Below are 16827 nucleotides of genomic sequence, written 5' to 3'. Positions count from 1 at the left end.
AGCACTTGCCAGACAAAACTTCTATTATCCTTGTGTTTGTGGCATTATGCTTATGTTTGACCTTCAGGAGCAATATATTCTGCAATTTTGAAGTGACATTTTCAAAGCTAATTTCAAGTGGGAACTTTCACCTGCTTGTGGTTGTTGTAGCTGCTGATATACTCAGACTTATTAGGGGCTCTGTTACATTTCATACTTTCATAATTTCTAAACTTGCCCCTTTCGTTTGAATTAATGAAATGGATTAATTGCTTCCTGTTTAATCCTTTCCCAACCCCCTTCCTGCTTTAAGAGTTCCAATTTCATATCCACTTTTAACATTTATAAGTTTAACTATCATTTTTAATGAAGGCTATCATCTTTCAGGCTAGTTTGAGGGCATTTAATATTTTATCTTCTTCCATCTAATTCAAACACTATGCTGTACTGTAGTTTGGTTATTCATTGTCTTAAAATGCCTTCTTAAAGCAGCTGTCAGCATGCATTTCATCAATTGCTTCCACATCTGATGCACAACATTCTAGACAGCACCCAATGGCTTTGCTTCTCATGAGCGCACCACGCTGCGGGAGGTCTTATATTTCCACCTTTCTTCTGAATGTATCTTTTCGCTAACACATATTGTTTAAAAATCTTTTTTTTCAAAATGGTCTGCGTAGTAAAAATATTTAGGCCATAGTTTTGAAAATGTCTTTATTTTGCTTTCATATTGGTCATACTTTAGGTACAGAATCCCAGGACAATGGTTATTTTCCTTCACATCTTGAAGAGAGTTTTCCTTTGTCTTCAGATGAGAAGACCACGGTTGAGCTGATTTTTTTTTTTTTTCTGGCTGCCTTTGGTATTTTCTGTCGTAATATTCAGAAGGCTTATTATCCGCTGTATCACTGCTAACTTTATCTTGCTTAGGTAGGAAAGGTATTTACCTTCTCCTTGTTCCTAAAAATTGTCCACCATCTCCTTAAGTTTGCCTCTTCTCATTCTTCGCATTACCCGTTTCTAAAAGTCACACTAGACGCTAATTCCTTAACGTGTGTTTTAGAGCATGCAGCTGATACGAAACAACTGTATCATCAGTTACTTTTCCTTTTGCTGAGATAAAATACTCTAAGGGGTTGGAGAGATTGCTTAGAATTTAAGAATCCTGGCTGCTCTTCCAGAAGACCACAGGTTTGAGTCTCTCCCATGACCTCGGGAACCTTGTATGACTGCAGTTCTAATCTGACATCCTCTTCTGGCCTTGAAGGCCGCTGCATGCGCGTGGTGCACAGACATACATGGATGGCAGGCAAACCACCCGTACACATTAAATAAAAACATCCTGACAAAAGAAACTCAAAGGAGAAAGGGCTTATTTTGGGGTCATAGTTCAAGGTAAAACCTATTGTAGCAGGAAAGCCCATGCAGAAGCCTGGAGCATCAGGTCACTTCACGTCAGGAGGAAGAAAGCAATGAATGCTTCCCTCAGCTAACTTTCTCGAGAACCCAAGCCTTGAGAATGGAACCACCAGCTCTGAGGGCGGGCCTTTACATTTCACAACCTCATTAGAATAATCTTTCGCATGCATGGCTAGAAGCTGGTCTCCTGGGTGAGAGCAGAGCCCATCAGGTCCATAGTCAACACTACCTTTCACAGACACTCTTCACTTTTGGGGGGTTTAGCATCTTATAAGTAACTTACCTTGATGGATGACTGCAGGTAAATAACAGGTTTCATTTTGCTTTCTGTGTTTCCGTAAAATGGATGCTTCATTAGTAGACCTATTTCCAGTTCTCCCTTTATCTATCTATCTATCTATCTATCTATCTATCTATCTATCTATCTATCTATCTATAACCTTGTACTGTCTTTAAAGAAGCTCTTACATCCCCAGGTCTACACAGGTTAGAAAGCCAAGCCTGACACCTAAGTCTGGGTTTAAATATCTGTAGGACATGATAACCTCAGCTCCTGACTCTTAAACCAACCTAGGCATTTCTCTTTTCTTCTGGAACCTGGTGCTGCCAGTGTCACAGATCAGAAAGTGTGCTGTCTTAGCTACAATTTCTACATGATTTTCACAGGAAAATTTTTGTCATGTCAGCTTGGCCTTCCATAAGGCCAGAAGCCCTCTACAAACACAACTGTAATGTACTTGAAATTATTCACACCAACACATTTTTCTAGGCTTTTTCACTCCACATTCCAAGCATCTCCCTGGTTACTATATTGCCTTCACAGATCCCAATTCTCGAGTTTCCATAGGATGGTATTATAGGATGGTGGGCAAAAGGACAAATTTGAGTCAAATTCATTCAGGCTATCCCTTCAGGAACTGTTGTCTTGGGAAGCATGAGGGAGCTTCTGATGCCTGGCATGCACATACTCAGTGAATGAGAGATGAGAGATAGTGTTTTTACTGTTAATATATCTGTTCTCATCACCACCACCATCAAATGGCACTCTAACCCCCATTATCGCTCTTGTATTCATAATGATCAGTCCTGCAGGCGAGCTAATTTTAAATAATAGGCACACAAGAGTAAGTTTTCATGGGTAGGAAGCACATTTCAGAAAGTACAGGGCCTAAAACATGTGGCAGGGGATTTGCAGAGTGAGAGCAGGATCAGGAAAAGAGAAGGGGAGAGGGCAGCCCAAGCAATGCTCACCCGTCATACTTAGCCACATTTACACAGCCATGTTTAAGATCATAGAAAGTGCTTCACTGACAAATGAATCTAAAAGGAGCAATTAGGTAACAAGCTTTGCAGGCCAACCTGCCTTGATGGCTGAGGTTCAAAGCTATGGCCAGTCAAGTTTACAAGAGTGGCTTTGATCCAGTTCACCTGGTCCCCCAGTCCACTAGGATCAGGTTTTGCCACACTCCTATTGTACTTTGAAATGCATGGTTTCTTTCCACAAACATCAAGGTAAAACGAGAGGAAAAGAGAATTCAGCAGATTCTCTTAGGGTGTCATACACAAAGGAACTTTCTATAAGGACTAAAATGGTATACATCTGGGCCATTCAGCAACAGCAATCACAGCCACGAGCTATATGCTGTGAGTGAGGGCTTGAGATGTAGCTGGTGGTCCCGAGAAACTACATTTTCAGTTTTATTTCTCTTTAATTAATTTAATTCAAACAGTTGTACATGGCTTGTTTTAGAAAGTGCAATTCCAAACAAATCTTGGAACACATGTATGTGTGTGTGTGTGTGTGTGTGTGTGTACTAACAAGTAAATATTCAAGTATGTTATAGATGACAAATTAATTATTTTAATTTTTATCTGAAAGGATTAAAATTTCTATTTGCCATTTCTACCCATGATTTAATATTCTGGTATTGGACTGAAAGCAGGGATCAATAATAACACTGGTGCTTGCATACATTACCCAAGCAAGCAGACTCTGGCAAACCACTAAGTGGCTGCTGTCATGGAAAAAATTATTTACCTGTTTCTTCGACAGCACTGTCATTGCTAATTCTAAATACGTTACAACTTTGGGTTGAAAATTCACTAGGGGTTTCTCAAAATAGATAAATTAATTCCAAAAATAGAGAAATAACCCAAGCCTCCCTCACAAACACCACATAAGGAATTTCTGACTGTGATGCATCCTGTAGTTCAGGGACTTTGGTCTTCTTCTTTCACAAACATTCCATGAGGTTCTGAGGATGTGTCCCATGCAGGCCTGACCCCACCTCAGCCGGGGGCGGGGGGGGGGGGGGGCTGCTGACGGGCCAGCTCTGGCTCCAAACCCCAGGGCCTTCTAAGTGCTTTGGACTTCCTCCCAAGGAAGAGCGAAGACAAAGCTTTCCACAGACTGCTTTTCTGTTTAAATTTATCAGGATGAGCTAAGAGCTGTCTGAAACCCGGTATTTCAAGAAGGAACAAATTCACTAACACGGCTATTCCCCCTGGGTAGAATTCTGTGGCAGCCTATCTGTCCCCTGCACTGAGAGGCATTGCTACTTCTCCCATGGTCTTGTGACTGTCGCAGAGAAGGGCCTGTGGCAGGCCCGGTGGATTATCCCAATAGAATCAACGAGGTTTACCTCGTAATTTTTTTTTTTTTTTTTAAAGAAAGAAGAAACACAAGAGTGGAGAAGAAAGAAAAAAACAGACAGTTGTTTTGACTTTCAAGTACTTATTAATGTAACGATTGCCGTTTCTTCAGCCCTTCTTGAAATTTGACGAATATATTTCATCTCAACCATACTCCTCTCAATTAAAAATTAAATCCCCGAGAAGCACCCTGACCTCATTTGTCACGGCGCTGATCTGTGAGCACACCTTAGTCCCTGAACTCAGACTGTCACCGAGTCCAGCCTAATTGGCTGCGTAACCCTGATGAAAAGCAGGGGCCTGCGGGAGGCGAGAACCAGCAGCCAGGGCTCCGACATTTCCCTCTGCGGATGAATAATACACTTTTTATCTTGTCATTCACAGGTACATTCCTGAGCAGCACTGAAATAATTGACTCAAATTGGAGGATGTGTTTAAAAAAAGAAAAATCAGACCATGGGGGGAGAAAAAGAGAATTGTGATTTACGGATGAAATTCCTTATTCAGAAAACAGCATATCTAGTTTTATCTCACAGTAGGGATATAATAATTTCAAACTTACAGGAGAAGTAATTTATTTTTTTTTTTGCAGCAAACTGAATGCAATCTTGGGGTCCAAGTAGAATCCATATATAGCAACTGCTGACACCTTTGTCTGCGGAACAAATGAACTCCCAGCAGACGGGTGCAAGCCTGGTCCCGTCTTAGTCCAGATATTTAAGGAACAAACCAAATATAATTGTGGGGTTTCCTTTAGAGGGATGGGGATAAATGGACAACAGGCTCCAGTCTTTCTGGAGTGATCCTCCAGGCAGGCTGGAACGGCTCCATCAAAAATTAAAAGCCCCAGGAACACACTCTAGGCAGCGCTTCAGAACTCTGCCCCCGCCTGGCTGCAGCCTGCCCCGTGTTCAGAAACTACCAGTGTCTTCAATTTTTCAAAAGATCTTTTTGCTTCTTGTTTAGAGTTCTTAAAAAAACAGCAAATAAACAACTCCTCTAGAAGTTATTTCCTTTGGGGTATCAATGTTCAAATATGGTCCCTCCCAGGTTCCTCTTCGCTGGCTCAAGTCCACAAGCGCGTGCACTCAAGATCTTAAATAGAAAATATCTCAGTTCATTTTGTTTTCAGTTTTTGTGTCAAAAAAAAAAAAAGTAGGAAACACCTGCCAGTCACATGGCAAAGATTGTGATGCTACATTGCAAAATCTATCTGACTGGAATGGTCTATCATTTTTTTCGTAATAAAACGGAAAAGTGATAATTTTAAATGCAAAAGAAGTGGGGAAAGTCGCCTTCCATGCCATGCTGTTCAGGGCACAGAGTTGCTTAAGGTTAGTTAGTTAACAGTTCTATTTCAATATCCTCATCTATAAACTGAGACAGTGATTCTGTAAAGTGGGTTCCATTATTATGAGAACTGTTGTATTAAAATATAATAACCACTTAGAAGAATAATAGGCCTACAGTAAATTTTTAAAAACTGTTATTATTTCCTGATTATTAAATTATTATTTCAATAATTATTCAAAAATTTTTATTTCAGTAATTATTCAAAAATTATTATTGCAATAATTTCTAAGGTTAAATGGCTTGCAGCTTTCTTCTATGCCCTGTTCCCTCCCTTGCTTTCTCTGTTCATCCCTGCATCCTTCCCATCCTTCCTTCCTATCCAAACTTGCCTTGTGCCCTTTCCTCTCTTCTCCCTCTCTTGTTCTCCCTATTTACGGGAGGCTTACTTGTCACTAAAGACTATAATGCAATATAAAATTAGAGATAAGCAGCATAGCCATAAGACATGAATATGAGGAAAATCCAAGACAATGCCACTCACACATGGTTCCAACAGGTGACAAACATTAACGCTAAACCAACTGTAGCCCTGCTTGCCCATATGCCCCAGCACAGCTGGCCCCTTCATCCTCAGAGAGCCTCACCTCTGGCTCCCACCTAACACAGAAGGCAGTAAATGCAGGCCACATGCTTTGCTAAGTATTTGGCTCTCCAGACAGAAGGCCATTTATCCCTTACTAAGAAGGTGCACATAATAAATTATAACATTGTCTCGAATTTCAGCTCAAATATATATATAATTATTAGGGAAGAATTTTTAAAAGTTTTAAAGTGAGTAACTTGGTTTCAAGCTAAAAATTTTTCACCATAAATTGGTTGTACTGAGGTTAAAAAAAAAATCGAGGGCACTATCGATTGATTGTCACCCTTGCAAAGACCATGCACATGCTAATTAGATATTAGTCACGGAATTTCTTTAAAGCTAGCATGGCATCTGTTATAAGGCATTAAGTAACCTATTAAAATCATAAAAAAGAAGTTGGAATTGGAGCCTATGACTTTAAATATCTAAAGATATATTTAGGACTGCCAAGATGGCTCAGTGAGGAAAGGTGCTTGCCACCAACCATAATGATATGACTTCCAACCTCAAAGCTCACACAGTAGAAGGTAATACAACTCCTGCAAATTATTCTCTGGCCTCCACACATGGGGTGTGGTATGTGCATGCCCCCACCCCCTACAATGAAGTAAATGTAATTTTAAAATTAAAAAATATGTAAGGAACAGGACAGGAGCCTTCCACAGAGGATTTCCAAAGACTCTACTCCTCCCCACCCCCCTACCCCCAGGGTATCAAAGGAGATGCTGAGACTCATAGCCAAACTTTGGGCAAAGTGCCGGAGAGGATAGGAACTCCACAAGGAGTACAATAGAGCCAAAATACCTGGGCCCAGAGGGGCCTGCAGAGACTGATACTCCAACCAAGGACCGCACATGAAGAGGACCTAGAGGGGCTGTTCAGAGGAAGCCCATTGGCTGCTCAGCAGTGGGTTCCCTAGTAAAGGGAACAGGGGCTATCTCTGACATGGCTCTTTGATCACCTCCCCCTGGGGGGTACAGCCTTGCCAGGCCACAGAGGAAGATATGCAGCTAGCCTTGATTAGATCTGATAAGCTAGTGTCAGATTGAAGGGAAGGAGTCCTCCCCTATCAGGGGACTAGGGAAAGGACATAGCAGAAGAGGAAGGGTGAGTGGGACTGAGAGGAGACAAGGGAGAAGGGTGCAGGGGGATACAGAGTGAATAAATTGTGATAAATAAATAGCTTTAAACCTGTACGGCAAGGATATACAGTTGAGTAATAAAAACACATTTAAAAGAAGTCAGAAGTAGGGGAAGGGAGATGGCTCAGCTGGTAAAAAGCATACCACACAAGCTTCCGGACGTATGTTTGTTCCCCATCAGCCGTGTAAAGTTGTAAACCTAAGGCATGGCTGTACTGGTTGTAATCCCACTGCTGGGAAGGCAAAGACAGGCAGATCCCTGGGGCTTATCCAGTAGCCAGCCTAGACTAATAGGTAAGCTAATAGACTAATAGGTCAGTGAGAGACAGTGTTTCAAAATAGAATGGACAGACAATGAAAAATGACAGTGGAGTTGGCTTACTCATATATACCTCATATAACAAGAATATGCCTGTACACACAAACACACATTCACACGCATACACCTTTACACATAGGTTTATGCACACATGAGAAGTCAGAAATAGACAAAAAAAATGAAAACAAGAGAAAAGATGATCTTTGAAAATACAGTTGTTAATTACTTTGGCTTGATCTTTACACATTATATACCTGTAATTGAACTATAACCCCACCCTATCAAGAAGTACTGACACTGTAAGCCAGTTACAAAGTGAAACGCAGAAGAAGAACTCTCCTACTTTCACAAATCAAAGCTCCAATTTCAAGGCTAACTGGAAAAGAAAATACGTGGTGCATTTAACTTCAAATACCGCAGGTTATTGTTCTGTTTTAGTTTTGTTTGGTGTTTAAAAATAACACTGAATATTGTCTTCAATATTTAATCTTAATCTACAAATATTGCTGGAAAGTTACTAATTATGAATGCATTTATGCACATACACATAGATATATAACAATTACTGTAGTAAGGAATGTAGGTAGGAAAATTCAAGACTCAGTTTCAAGAAATTTTCAACAGATAGCATCAGTAGTCCATGTTCAGTCTCTCTCTCTCCTGTACTTCTCACAAGTGACAGGGAAAGCGAGCGATTAGAGAGTCCTACCGAAGTTCTCTATAACTCTGGCTGTTTATCAAGCAGTCTAGAGAGTGCTAAGTGTATTCTCAGCGAAGCATAATCTCTACTTGCAAACTGACTGGATTTGGGCTCACCTGGGAGCCACATTTTGGCATGTCTTTGAGAGCGCTTCTGGAGAACTTTAAGTCAGGAGGAAGACCCCACGCTGAATGTGGGCAACCCTATCTCATGGCTGGGATGAAAGAGACGGGGAAAGGGAGGCAGCCAGGTGAGCACGTCTCTTCTCTGACCCCAGCACCACTGAGCTGTGAGGAGCCCCGGCCACATGATCCTGCTGTCATGTGCTCTGCCAACCCTTGCCTTCCATGACGGGTGCCTCCTCACCACGATGGCACGCTCGAGCTCTGAGCCCAAGCCAACCCCTCTTCCCAAAGTGTAGTGAGAATTTCGGTGTCTCTATATTCCCAGGTGTGTCATACAAACAGGTTTTTGGTTTTAATATCAGGTGTAGGCTATGGGGCTTCCTCAGGTTGTCCGCCTTGGCCGTGCTCTGGTGGAGGTGTGATTCTGCCAGCTGAACATAGTTTAATTCTGGGGACTCTAGAGAGGATGTGAAAACAACCAGCGCCCCCAGGAGAGGAAGTGCAGCTGCTCCTCCTGCTGCTGGTTTGTTAAGTGGTCAAGAGAAAAGAGACAAGAAGTTGGAGATATCCTGATGAGGCAAAGAGTAAGCCTGTCCCCAAGGAACCCAAAGCCCCTTCAGCAGGAAGTAGTCTAAAAAGATCTCACGACCCCTCTCCCCACTAACCTTGTATCTCTCCTACCTGGTGTTGGGGTGTTGGAAGGGACTGGGATGGAGAAGAATGGTAGATATAAAAGCCCAGATAAAATAGCTTTAAAAATATCTCTACACATAAGTAGGTTTTTTGACAAGTATAGTGATAAGAAAAATATTTTTAAATCTTATTTTTAATATTACCTTAAAATAGATTCAATTAAAAACTTAAATTTGGAGATTCATTATAACTCAGGGCGGAGAACGTGGATAAACATGATCAAGGCTGTAGCTTCAAACCCCACTATGAAATAAATGAAATAGAGAAGAAAACCTAAGTTTGTTTGAAGTAGGCAGTTTTATATGGTTTCCATTACTGTATGTTTTGCCTTTTAGAAAAGCAATTCTTATATTAAAGTAAGAAGCTATGTAGGAATGCTGCAAGAAACAAGTATCACTAGTGAACTAAAATAATCTGCAACACTTACGTTCATGTAGCTTGAGATCTCACAGCTGAGATGCTGTGCCAACTACTGCAAACACATACAAAAACCAAACAAACAACCCCCCCCCCAAACAACAGCAACAAGAAAAACCTGCCCCTGTCAATCAGAAAAGCTTTTGAACAAGTCTTAAACATATAGACAACTAGACTTGAGGGCAAAAGCATCCTAGGGAAAGAGAAAAACCACCAAGACAGTCAGAATTTTTAGGAAGCCGCAGAGAGCCCTTCTACACTGTGCTCATCACAATGCCAGAAAGAGGACCCCAAAAGCAAGCTGGAGAAGGGACTGCCGATCCCTGCGAAACGCCTGGCTTAGGAGGCGCATTTCAGGCCTCTCCAAATTCTCAGCAAATGATCATTGTGCCTGAGAAGATTAGCTACGCGCCCTTGTGTAGGACAAAGTGGGGAGAAGTGGGCTGGCCAGTTAGGAACCTCTCCAGTGACACTGGAGGATGCAGTGCAGAAAAGGGCTCAGGTACAAGGAAGAAGGCAATGGGGCTGAGTATCCACCAGCTCTATGGGGTGACTGTGATATTTTCAGCTGGGTCGCACAGAACGCAGACAGGCAGGAAGAGTGTGAGTCAGTGGGGCAGGAGGGGAACGGTGGGGGGGGGGGTGTTGGAAACCCTGACACTGAGCTGGATGGTGTTAGGGGAGGAGAGTTAGTGGTGCCTCTTGGCGTACACCAGTCTCATGGCTTTTGCTCCCTGAGCATGAAGTTAGAACAGGCACATTAAAGACATCCTCTACCTCTGCTTTGCCTATCTACTGAGCAGCTGTTTCTGTCTGTGTGCGAATAGCTACATTTGAAAAATATTCAGTGAGTAACTGCTGTGTGCCAAGGACTGTTCTAGACTGTTGGAGCAGATCACTAAAGGATTTTAGTGCCTTCAAGGAATTTGCATTTTAGTGGTAAAATGATAATTAAACGAACAAGAAAATATGTTATAAATAAAAACAAATGCAGCGAGGGGCATGAACAAACACCAGGAGAGAAGGCTGAGGAATGGTGGTTGCAGGGAGGGAAGGGCTGTAGTCGGTGCTGAGAAAGCCAGCGTGGTGTCTGTCCTGCTGTGAAGAATGGTCACTCCAGCTCCCAGCCTCCTCTTAGTGAGCTCATGAGGGAATCTTAGCTTCCCCAGTATCCCTGCCTCTGAACCACCACCAGCCACCTACTGATGATACTGTAGTCTCCCCTTCCCGGTGAGCTACATAAATTCTTCCCTGTATTAGCTGTTCTCTCAGGTACTCTGGTTATAGCCGTGCAAAAATAGCTAACTCGCCAAGCAGTTTTTAAACACACATTTTTGATCAGGAAGCTCAAAGCTAGATTTGTGCTCATTTTACAAGCAGTGTGCAAAGCCCTGAAGTACTGATTATATTCACTTAACTTTACTTTCTAACATTCCCTTTCCTGTTGCTTGGACTGGACTGTTCTTTTAGTACTTTTAAATTTAATTTAAATATAATTACGTCACTGCCCTCTTCCTTCCCATCCTTCCCCCTCCCTCTCAAAGTCATGGCCAGTTTTTCTTTATTCTCCCTCTCTCTCTCTCTCTCTCTCTCTCTCTCTCTCTCTCTCACACACACACACACACATACACAAATACAACCAGTTGAGCCCATTTAGTGTTGCTTGTGTGTATATGATCTCAGAGTTGATTGCTTGGCATTGGATAACCAATTAGGGAGTTTGTGTCCATGGGAATGACTAGTTCTCCCTCTGTCAGTCAGTCATTAGTTGCCTGTAGTTTGTTGTCTATGGGTACAGCAGATTCCCCCTTTCCATTTTAGCATATCTATTCACATGATAGTTCAGATCTTATTTAGGCAGCCACATCACTGGGGAATCACAGGTGTAGCTTCCCTGTCATTTCTAGGAAACACAATCCTACAGCAGACTTCCTATTTCTCTGGCTCTTTCAGTCTTTCTGCCCTGTCTAGAACCTATGTAAACTGTAAAGTGCAGAACACAATCAATAGTTTATTTAGCTGTGCTATCTATGAACCACAACAATGCCAGCATTGCAAGATATGCCTAAAGGTGCAATAGTGGCACTCACATCTTGACTGCAACCAACAGCTGTCAAATTAACTTAAAGCCCACTCAACAGGAGGGAAATCACACTTGGTTCTGTAAACCCAGTGACTACCAGGGCCAATGAGGCCATGGATCTAGCAGGAAACTTCATTCTAAAACTTATCCTTATATCCAAGGAGAGTGTAGTCTTCACCTCTCATTGAAGATGCTTCTCTTGGAAGTAGATGGAAACCATTACATAAAACTGCAACTAGTCAAATTGCAGAGCTCAACTATTAAGCATGGGGTGTCCAGCCCCAACTGATGCATCTACAGCACAACTCCTGAACCTAAGGCTCAGGGGCATCACTCTTTTATCTTTGCTTCTAAATTGGCAAATAGCAACTGGGGGGGGGCAGCTTGGTTTTGCTATATGTTTACATTACAGAATGGCTAAAGGGTATTAATTAGCATACACACATATATTTACACATAGTTCTCTTTTGAAAATGTGGTCTCTCTACATGACCCTGGCTATCCTGGAGCTCCCTATGTAGACCAGTCTGGCCTTAAACTCACAAGAGATAAGGCATGTACCACCACACCTAGCCAATACATTTATCTTTAGTGATGGTATTATTTAAGACATACTGTCTTAAAGTGTGGTTTCCATTGAAAATGTCTCCTATAGGCTCTTGTGTTAAATGCATGGTCCCCAGAAGGGGGTACTACTTAGGAAGGTTGTGGAAACTTTAGCCAATGGAGGCTAGCTAAAGAAAGTAGGCTACTGGGGTCCTGACTTTGAAGGACATTCATTCATTCTCATATTCTTACTATCCTCTACTCTCTCTCTCTTTCCCTCTCCCTCTTACCCTACTCTCTCAACAAGTTGTACAGTCTTCCATGCTACCTCTTCCTGCTTCCATGTTGTTCTACCCAATCAAAGAACAGTCTCAGACTAAACTTGAAGCCACAGGAGACACATTAGCTGCAGTTTCACACTGTTGCTATCTTCAACAAAACCTGTGCCCTTTAGTCACTTCTCACCATTCTCCTCCTCCTCCACCAGTTAATTTATTTTATTGTTAGCAGCTGGGATTGAATTTATAAGCATGGAGCTTATAAATAAATATGCAAAAGAAAAGTTTAACTGAAAACTGACTACTTTAAAAACCAGTTTTGACTTCTTTTAACACCACAATTAATGGTTTTAATTAATGTCAAACCTACTGACACAACACATTTAAACAGTTACTCTGTAATCCCGTGAAAGGTAGCATTTGCCTCCCACGTTTGTCACAGAAACGTTAGGTACTTACATGAAGTTCACACAGCCCGTGCCAGCTGGTGGAGCGATCCAGACAAAGCTGAGGTTGGTTGTAGGCAGGTGACTCACATGAGAGGCCACCACGCTGCACATAAACTGGTTTCCAAACTGGTGGTCAGACATGATTCCTGGAAGACAGAAAGCGAGGGACGTTACAGAGAAAACAGGACCAAGGCTTTCCTACCCACCACGGCATAATCATGTCTTATGAACATCTTTACTTTAGACTAAGGTTTGTTGAGCCAAGTGGTTTCCCATAAGTTATGCAATTTTCTCTTTTCCTTGATAGAGGTCAAACTCACTTCAAAAACCATTATCGCGAAATGACCTATGAAAACCTTCTCTATAGAATGTGCTTTGCTTTTGTTGGCTTCTCTGCTGATCACCAAATCCCATCAGGCCAGCATATGCCAATGAGTCTCAGTTCCTTGCAGTTATCAGCAACATGGGCGAGCACGCAGCACAGTGAAGTGGGAGCTATGTTAGCAGGGAGATGCTCAAGGGGATACATACAGTATTTGAACTTAGTTTCAAAGGAGATGGCGTTTACCTGGTAATGCAACCATTTTTATCCTGGAAAGCCTGCAACCTCCGGAACACTGCCCTAGGCCTAGCGCACTCTCAGGGAAAAGTGGTTTAACTTCTAGAACAGAGCTCTCAAACGTGGAGAAAACTGGTCGGGTAAGGACAGAGTGGGACTAAGTTAGTGATTGGTATAAAAGGAGCAGCAGTTGTGTTAACAGAAAGAAGGGTGTTGGCCATTTTGTAGTGTGTACCCAGCTGGCTTTTGTCTATGACTAGGAGCGTGCAGAGCGGCCATCACTCTTAGAGTGGGCGTGCCCAGTGCTGTGTTCTGTGATCTCATGTTCACTACGAGAACACTGGCAAATCAGCTTCTACCTGAGGTAGCAGGGTGCTGCCCTAGGGGGATGCTTTTGATTCTTTTTTTTTTTTTTTAAACAAAATAGTTCTCTAGTTCTCTTAATTTTAACACAAATAAAAATATTAACGAAAAACTCAACAATAAACAACCTATTTATAAAATAGACAAAGATACCCGAAGAGATGCTGTACCAAAAAAAAAAAAAATACGTATGGCAAATAATGTACAAAACGTGATTCAACACCCTGCATCCCTGCAAACTGCAAATCAAAACAACAACAGAGCAGCTATCTGTCAATCAGAACATACAAATCCCAAACAAGGACAACACTCACTGCCTGCTGGTACAGGTGGTGTGTACAAAGCTGTTTCCCTCTTTGCTGGTGAGGGCACAAAACTTGTCAGTCCCCTTTGGAGAACAATTTTCTTACAGAACTGAAAATATTCTTATCATGACACACAGCAATGGCGATCCTTGCTACTGACCTGAAGTAAATACTTGCATACACACGTACACACACAAACTGTACCCAAAATGTGTAAAGCAGCTTTGTTAACAAGTTCTATCACTCAGAAGTAACTAGAAGGAAACTAAATTAACTATGACCTATCCAGGCAATAGAGTCTGACATGTCGAAATGGAAAACAATGAACAAGCTATGCAAGTATGTAAAGGAAGCTGAAATGTGTATAGTATCATGTAAGAGTGGCTACTGAAAAGGTTATAGGATGTCTGATTCCAGCTAGACATCATGTTAAAAAGGGAGGGAGGGAACTACAGAAAGAGTTCAAGGACGAGTGCTCACCAGAGCCTGGAGAGGAAGAAAAAAAAAAGGGCAGAATACAGGATCTGAGGGCAGAGGGGCTATCCTATACAGTGCTTCCATAAGGGACCAAGTCATTATGTAAATGCTCAAAACTCAGAGGATGTAACATACCCCAATAAAAGCTATGAACTCTATGATAATTATGTGTCAAGTGCAGGGTCATTGGTTTTGACAAATATGCCACTGTGAGGCAGAATGTCAGCAACAGAGTGTTTTCTTTTGTTTTTGTTTTTTTTTTTTTAATTTTTTTCATGTGTGGAGGAAAGGGCTATATGGGTACTTTTAAACTCAATTTTTGCTCTGAATATAAACTTGTCTAGAAACAACACATGTTAACTCAAAAACTAAAACGCTGCCAAGAATACAAGACTAGGAAGCTAAGTTTCAAACTTCTCTCATTTGTTGGAGTTACAGTTTTGAGCAAACGGTTTATACCCTCTCAAATTGAAAACAAAAGGAAATTCTGTGCTCCTTATATGTTAAATATTCTAAATTTGCTGTGAGGCAGGAGGAAACATACATGGTACTGCAAATCTAGCCAAGAATCCATGGTTAGGGAGTTCACAGTCCCTAGGCATAAACCTCCTCCTCCTACTACTACTTTGGTAAATGAACATTAAAAAAATGTTAGATTTCATAGGTAAAACGTGAGGTGTTTAATTCTCACAACAAACAACACATATGACTGCACTCGTGATAAAATCCTGATTTCTTACTGCCTATGAGAGTAATTTTATACAATAAAAGTCTAAGTATTTCCCCCACAAAACCCCTCAGTCCTACTCACATTGTCTACACCTGTGCCATCAAAAATGGCTCTTCGAGCATAACCTGATTAAAAGTAGATAAAATAAAAAAAAAATTCAGCGCTTCAGTTGCACTAATCCTATCACATATTACGGCGCTAAAGAGGCGGCTGTGGGATCTAGAGGCTGGGACGTGAGGCAGCAGAGAACGGCACACTTCCTCTAAAGGCAGAGATCCCTGTTGGATGGACGAACTTCAGCTTCTGCCCTGCCAGCCTCTAAGCCTTTCCCATCCCCTTGCACACTGCACACCTCAAATATCAAGTGGTTCCCTCCACTATGTTAATGCGAACTGTGCCCTCTAATTAAGATACAGACTCCAGCTGTTCTCTGTCACCTCACAGATTCTACGCTGGGATGGACTAGCCTCTTGACCCCCAAGAAAACCCAGGGGGCTCCTCTGCAGGTTTCTGCTGAGCCCTTCACTTAATTCCAACATACTACAAGACATCTGGAACATTCTGCTTCTTATCCTTCACAACATCTATTCCTTAGAAAAATTAGATCTAGTAATCTATATTCTTCTAACACCTGCCACAGTGTGCACAATCAATATTTTATTCCATTTATTTGGTCATGATTTAAAATGTTTCCCAAGCCTTGAGATTTAAAAACAAATACACACTTCTTTCTATTAATTCACTTTCCCACTGACAGCTGTAACACTTCTGGGTTTTATTTTGTTGGGTGATGTTCTCCTTGCTAAGTTACTCTAGTTTCATTGTTTCTCCCCGGTATTCCACAACAGCTCCTCCCGGGTTTCTGTGCTCCATCTCTCTCCCTATTCTACCGCAAGGAATTCTTGGAAAGGTCCGTGAGACCATGTCAATCTCCTGCTCACTTTCCTTTCACAGCTTCCCATCAGACTCCAGGGGAAAGCAGCCCTCAGGATCTGTCCTTAAGTTGAACACAATATGGCCGCTCATTTTCCGTAAGTTGTTCACTGGGTCTGAGCTCTAAATGCCAGTCACCACACTTCTAGGTCCTCTCTTCTTTGATAGGCTGACTCCTATGTCCTCTTCAAGGGAAGGGTCAATGCAGCTTATTTTACACCAGGAGGGAAGTCACCGAGGTAGGCTTAGTGATACATCCACTATGGCGTCACCCTCAAAGACTTCCCTCTACACTCTCTGCCCCAGTCCCATGTTTGGGTAGGTGCCCTTCCTACATGTCACGGCAATCCAGCTACTCTTCAACCACACCCCATGACCCTCCCCCTCCATGGTCTGTGAGAGACCCCATCTTAATCTTGGTATCCAGGCAGACAGTAGAGTATCTGACCCTTCACAGCTATCCAGGAAGTGTTTTATGTTTAAATACATGAACAACTTTAAAAAATTATAAAGACTGTAGATGGCATGACATAGGCATGCCTTTGACAAGTGAAACGGAATCAGCTCAAGGTGATCAGAATAAGTCACAATGGAGCTAAGAAAGAGAAGCAACAGGCTAGTTTTGCAAGGTAAAAATTACTTTCTTTCCTCATTTCAATGTTTTTGAAGCTGCACCTTAGACAAAATTCATCAAGCCAGAGAAACCACAGGGTTAGAGGGAA

The 16827-nt window shown here is 41.9% G+C and overlaps 1 protein-coding gene across 5 annotated transcripts in view; it reads right to left on the bottom strand.

Moving 5' to 3' along the window:
* The window catches only part of Reln (reelin), a 439480-nt gene that overhangs the window by 305759 nt on the left and 116894 nt on the right, over positions 1 to 16827 (bottom strand). For all 5 annotated transcript variants that reach the window (XM_060373778.1, XM_060373779.1, XM_060373782.1 and 2 more), the window contains exon 3: positions 12749 to 12884. In XM_060373778.1, the coding sequence (XP_060229761.1) occupies positions 12749 to 12884 (136 nt within the window). The remainder of the gene's footprint in view (positions 1 to 12748; positions 12885 to 16827) is intronic.

Source organism: Meriones unguiculatus, chromosome 21 (genome assembly GCF_030254825.1).
Source record: "Meriones unguiculatus strain TT.TT164.6M chromosome 21, Bangor_MerUng_6.1, whole genome shotgun sequence".
In the NCBI taxonomy this organism is placed as follows: domain Eukaryota; kingdom Metazoa; phylum Chordata; class Mammalia; order Rodentia; family Muridae; genus Meriones; species Meriones unguiculatus.
Note: the sequence above shows the minus strand (reverse complement) of the source record. Positions and strands in the feature narration are given on the sequence as shown.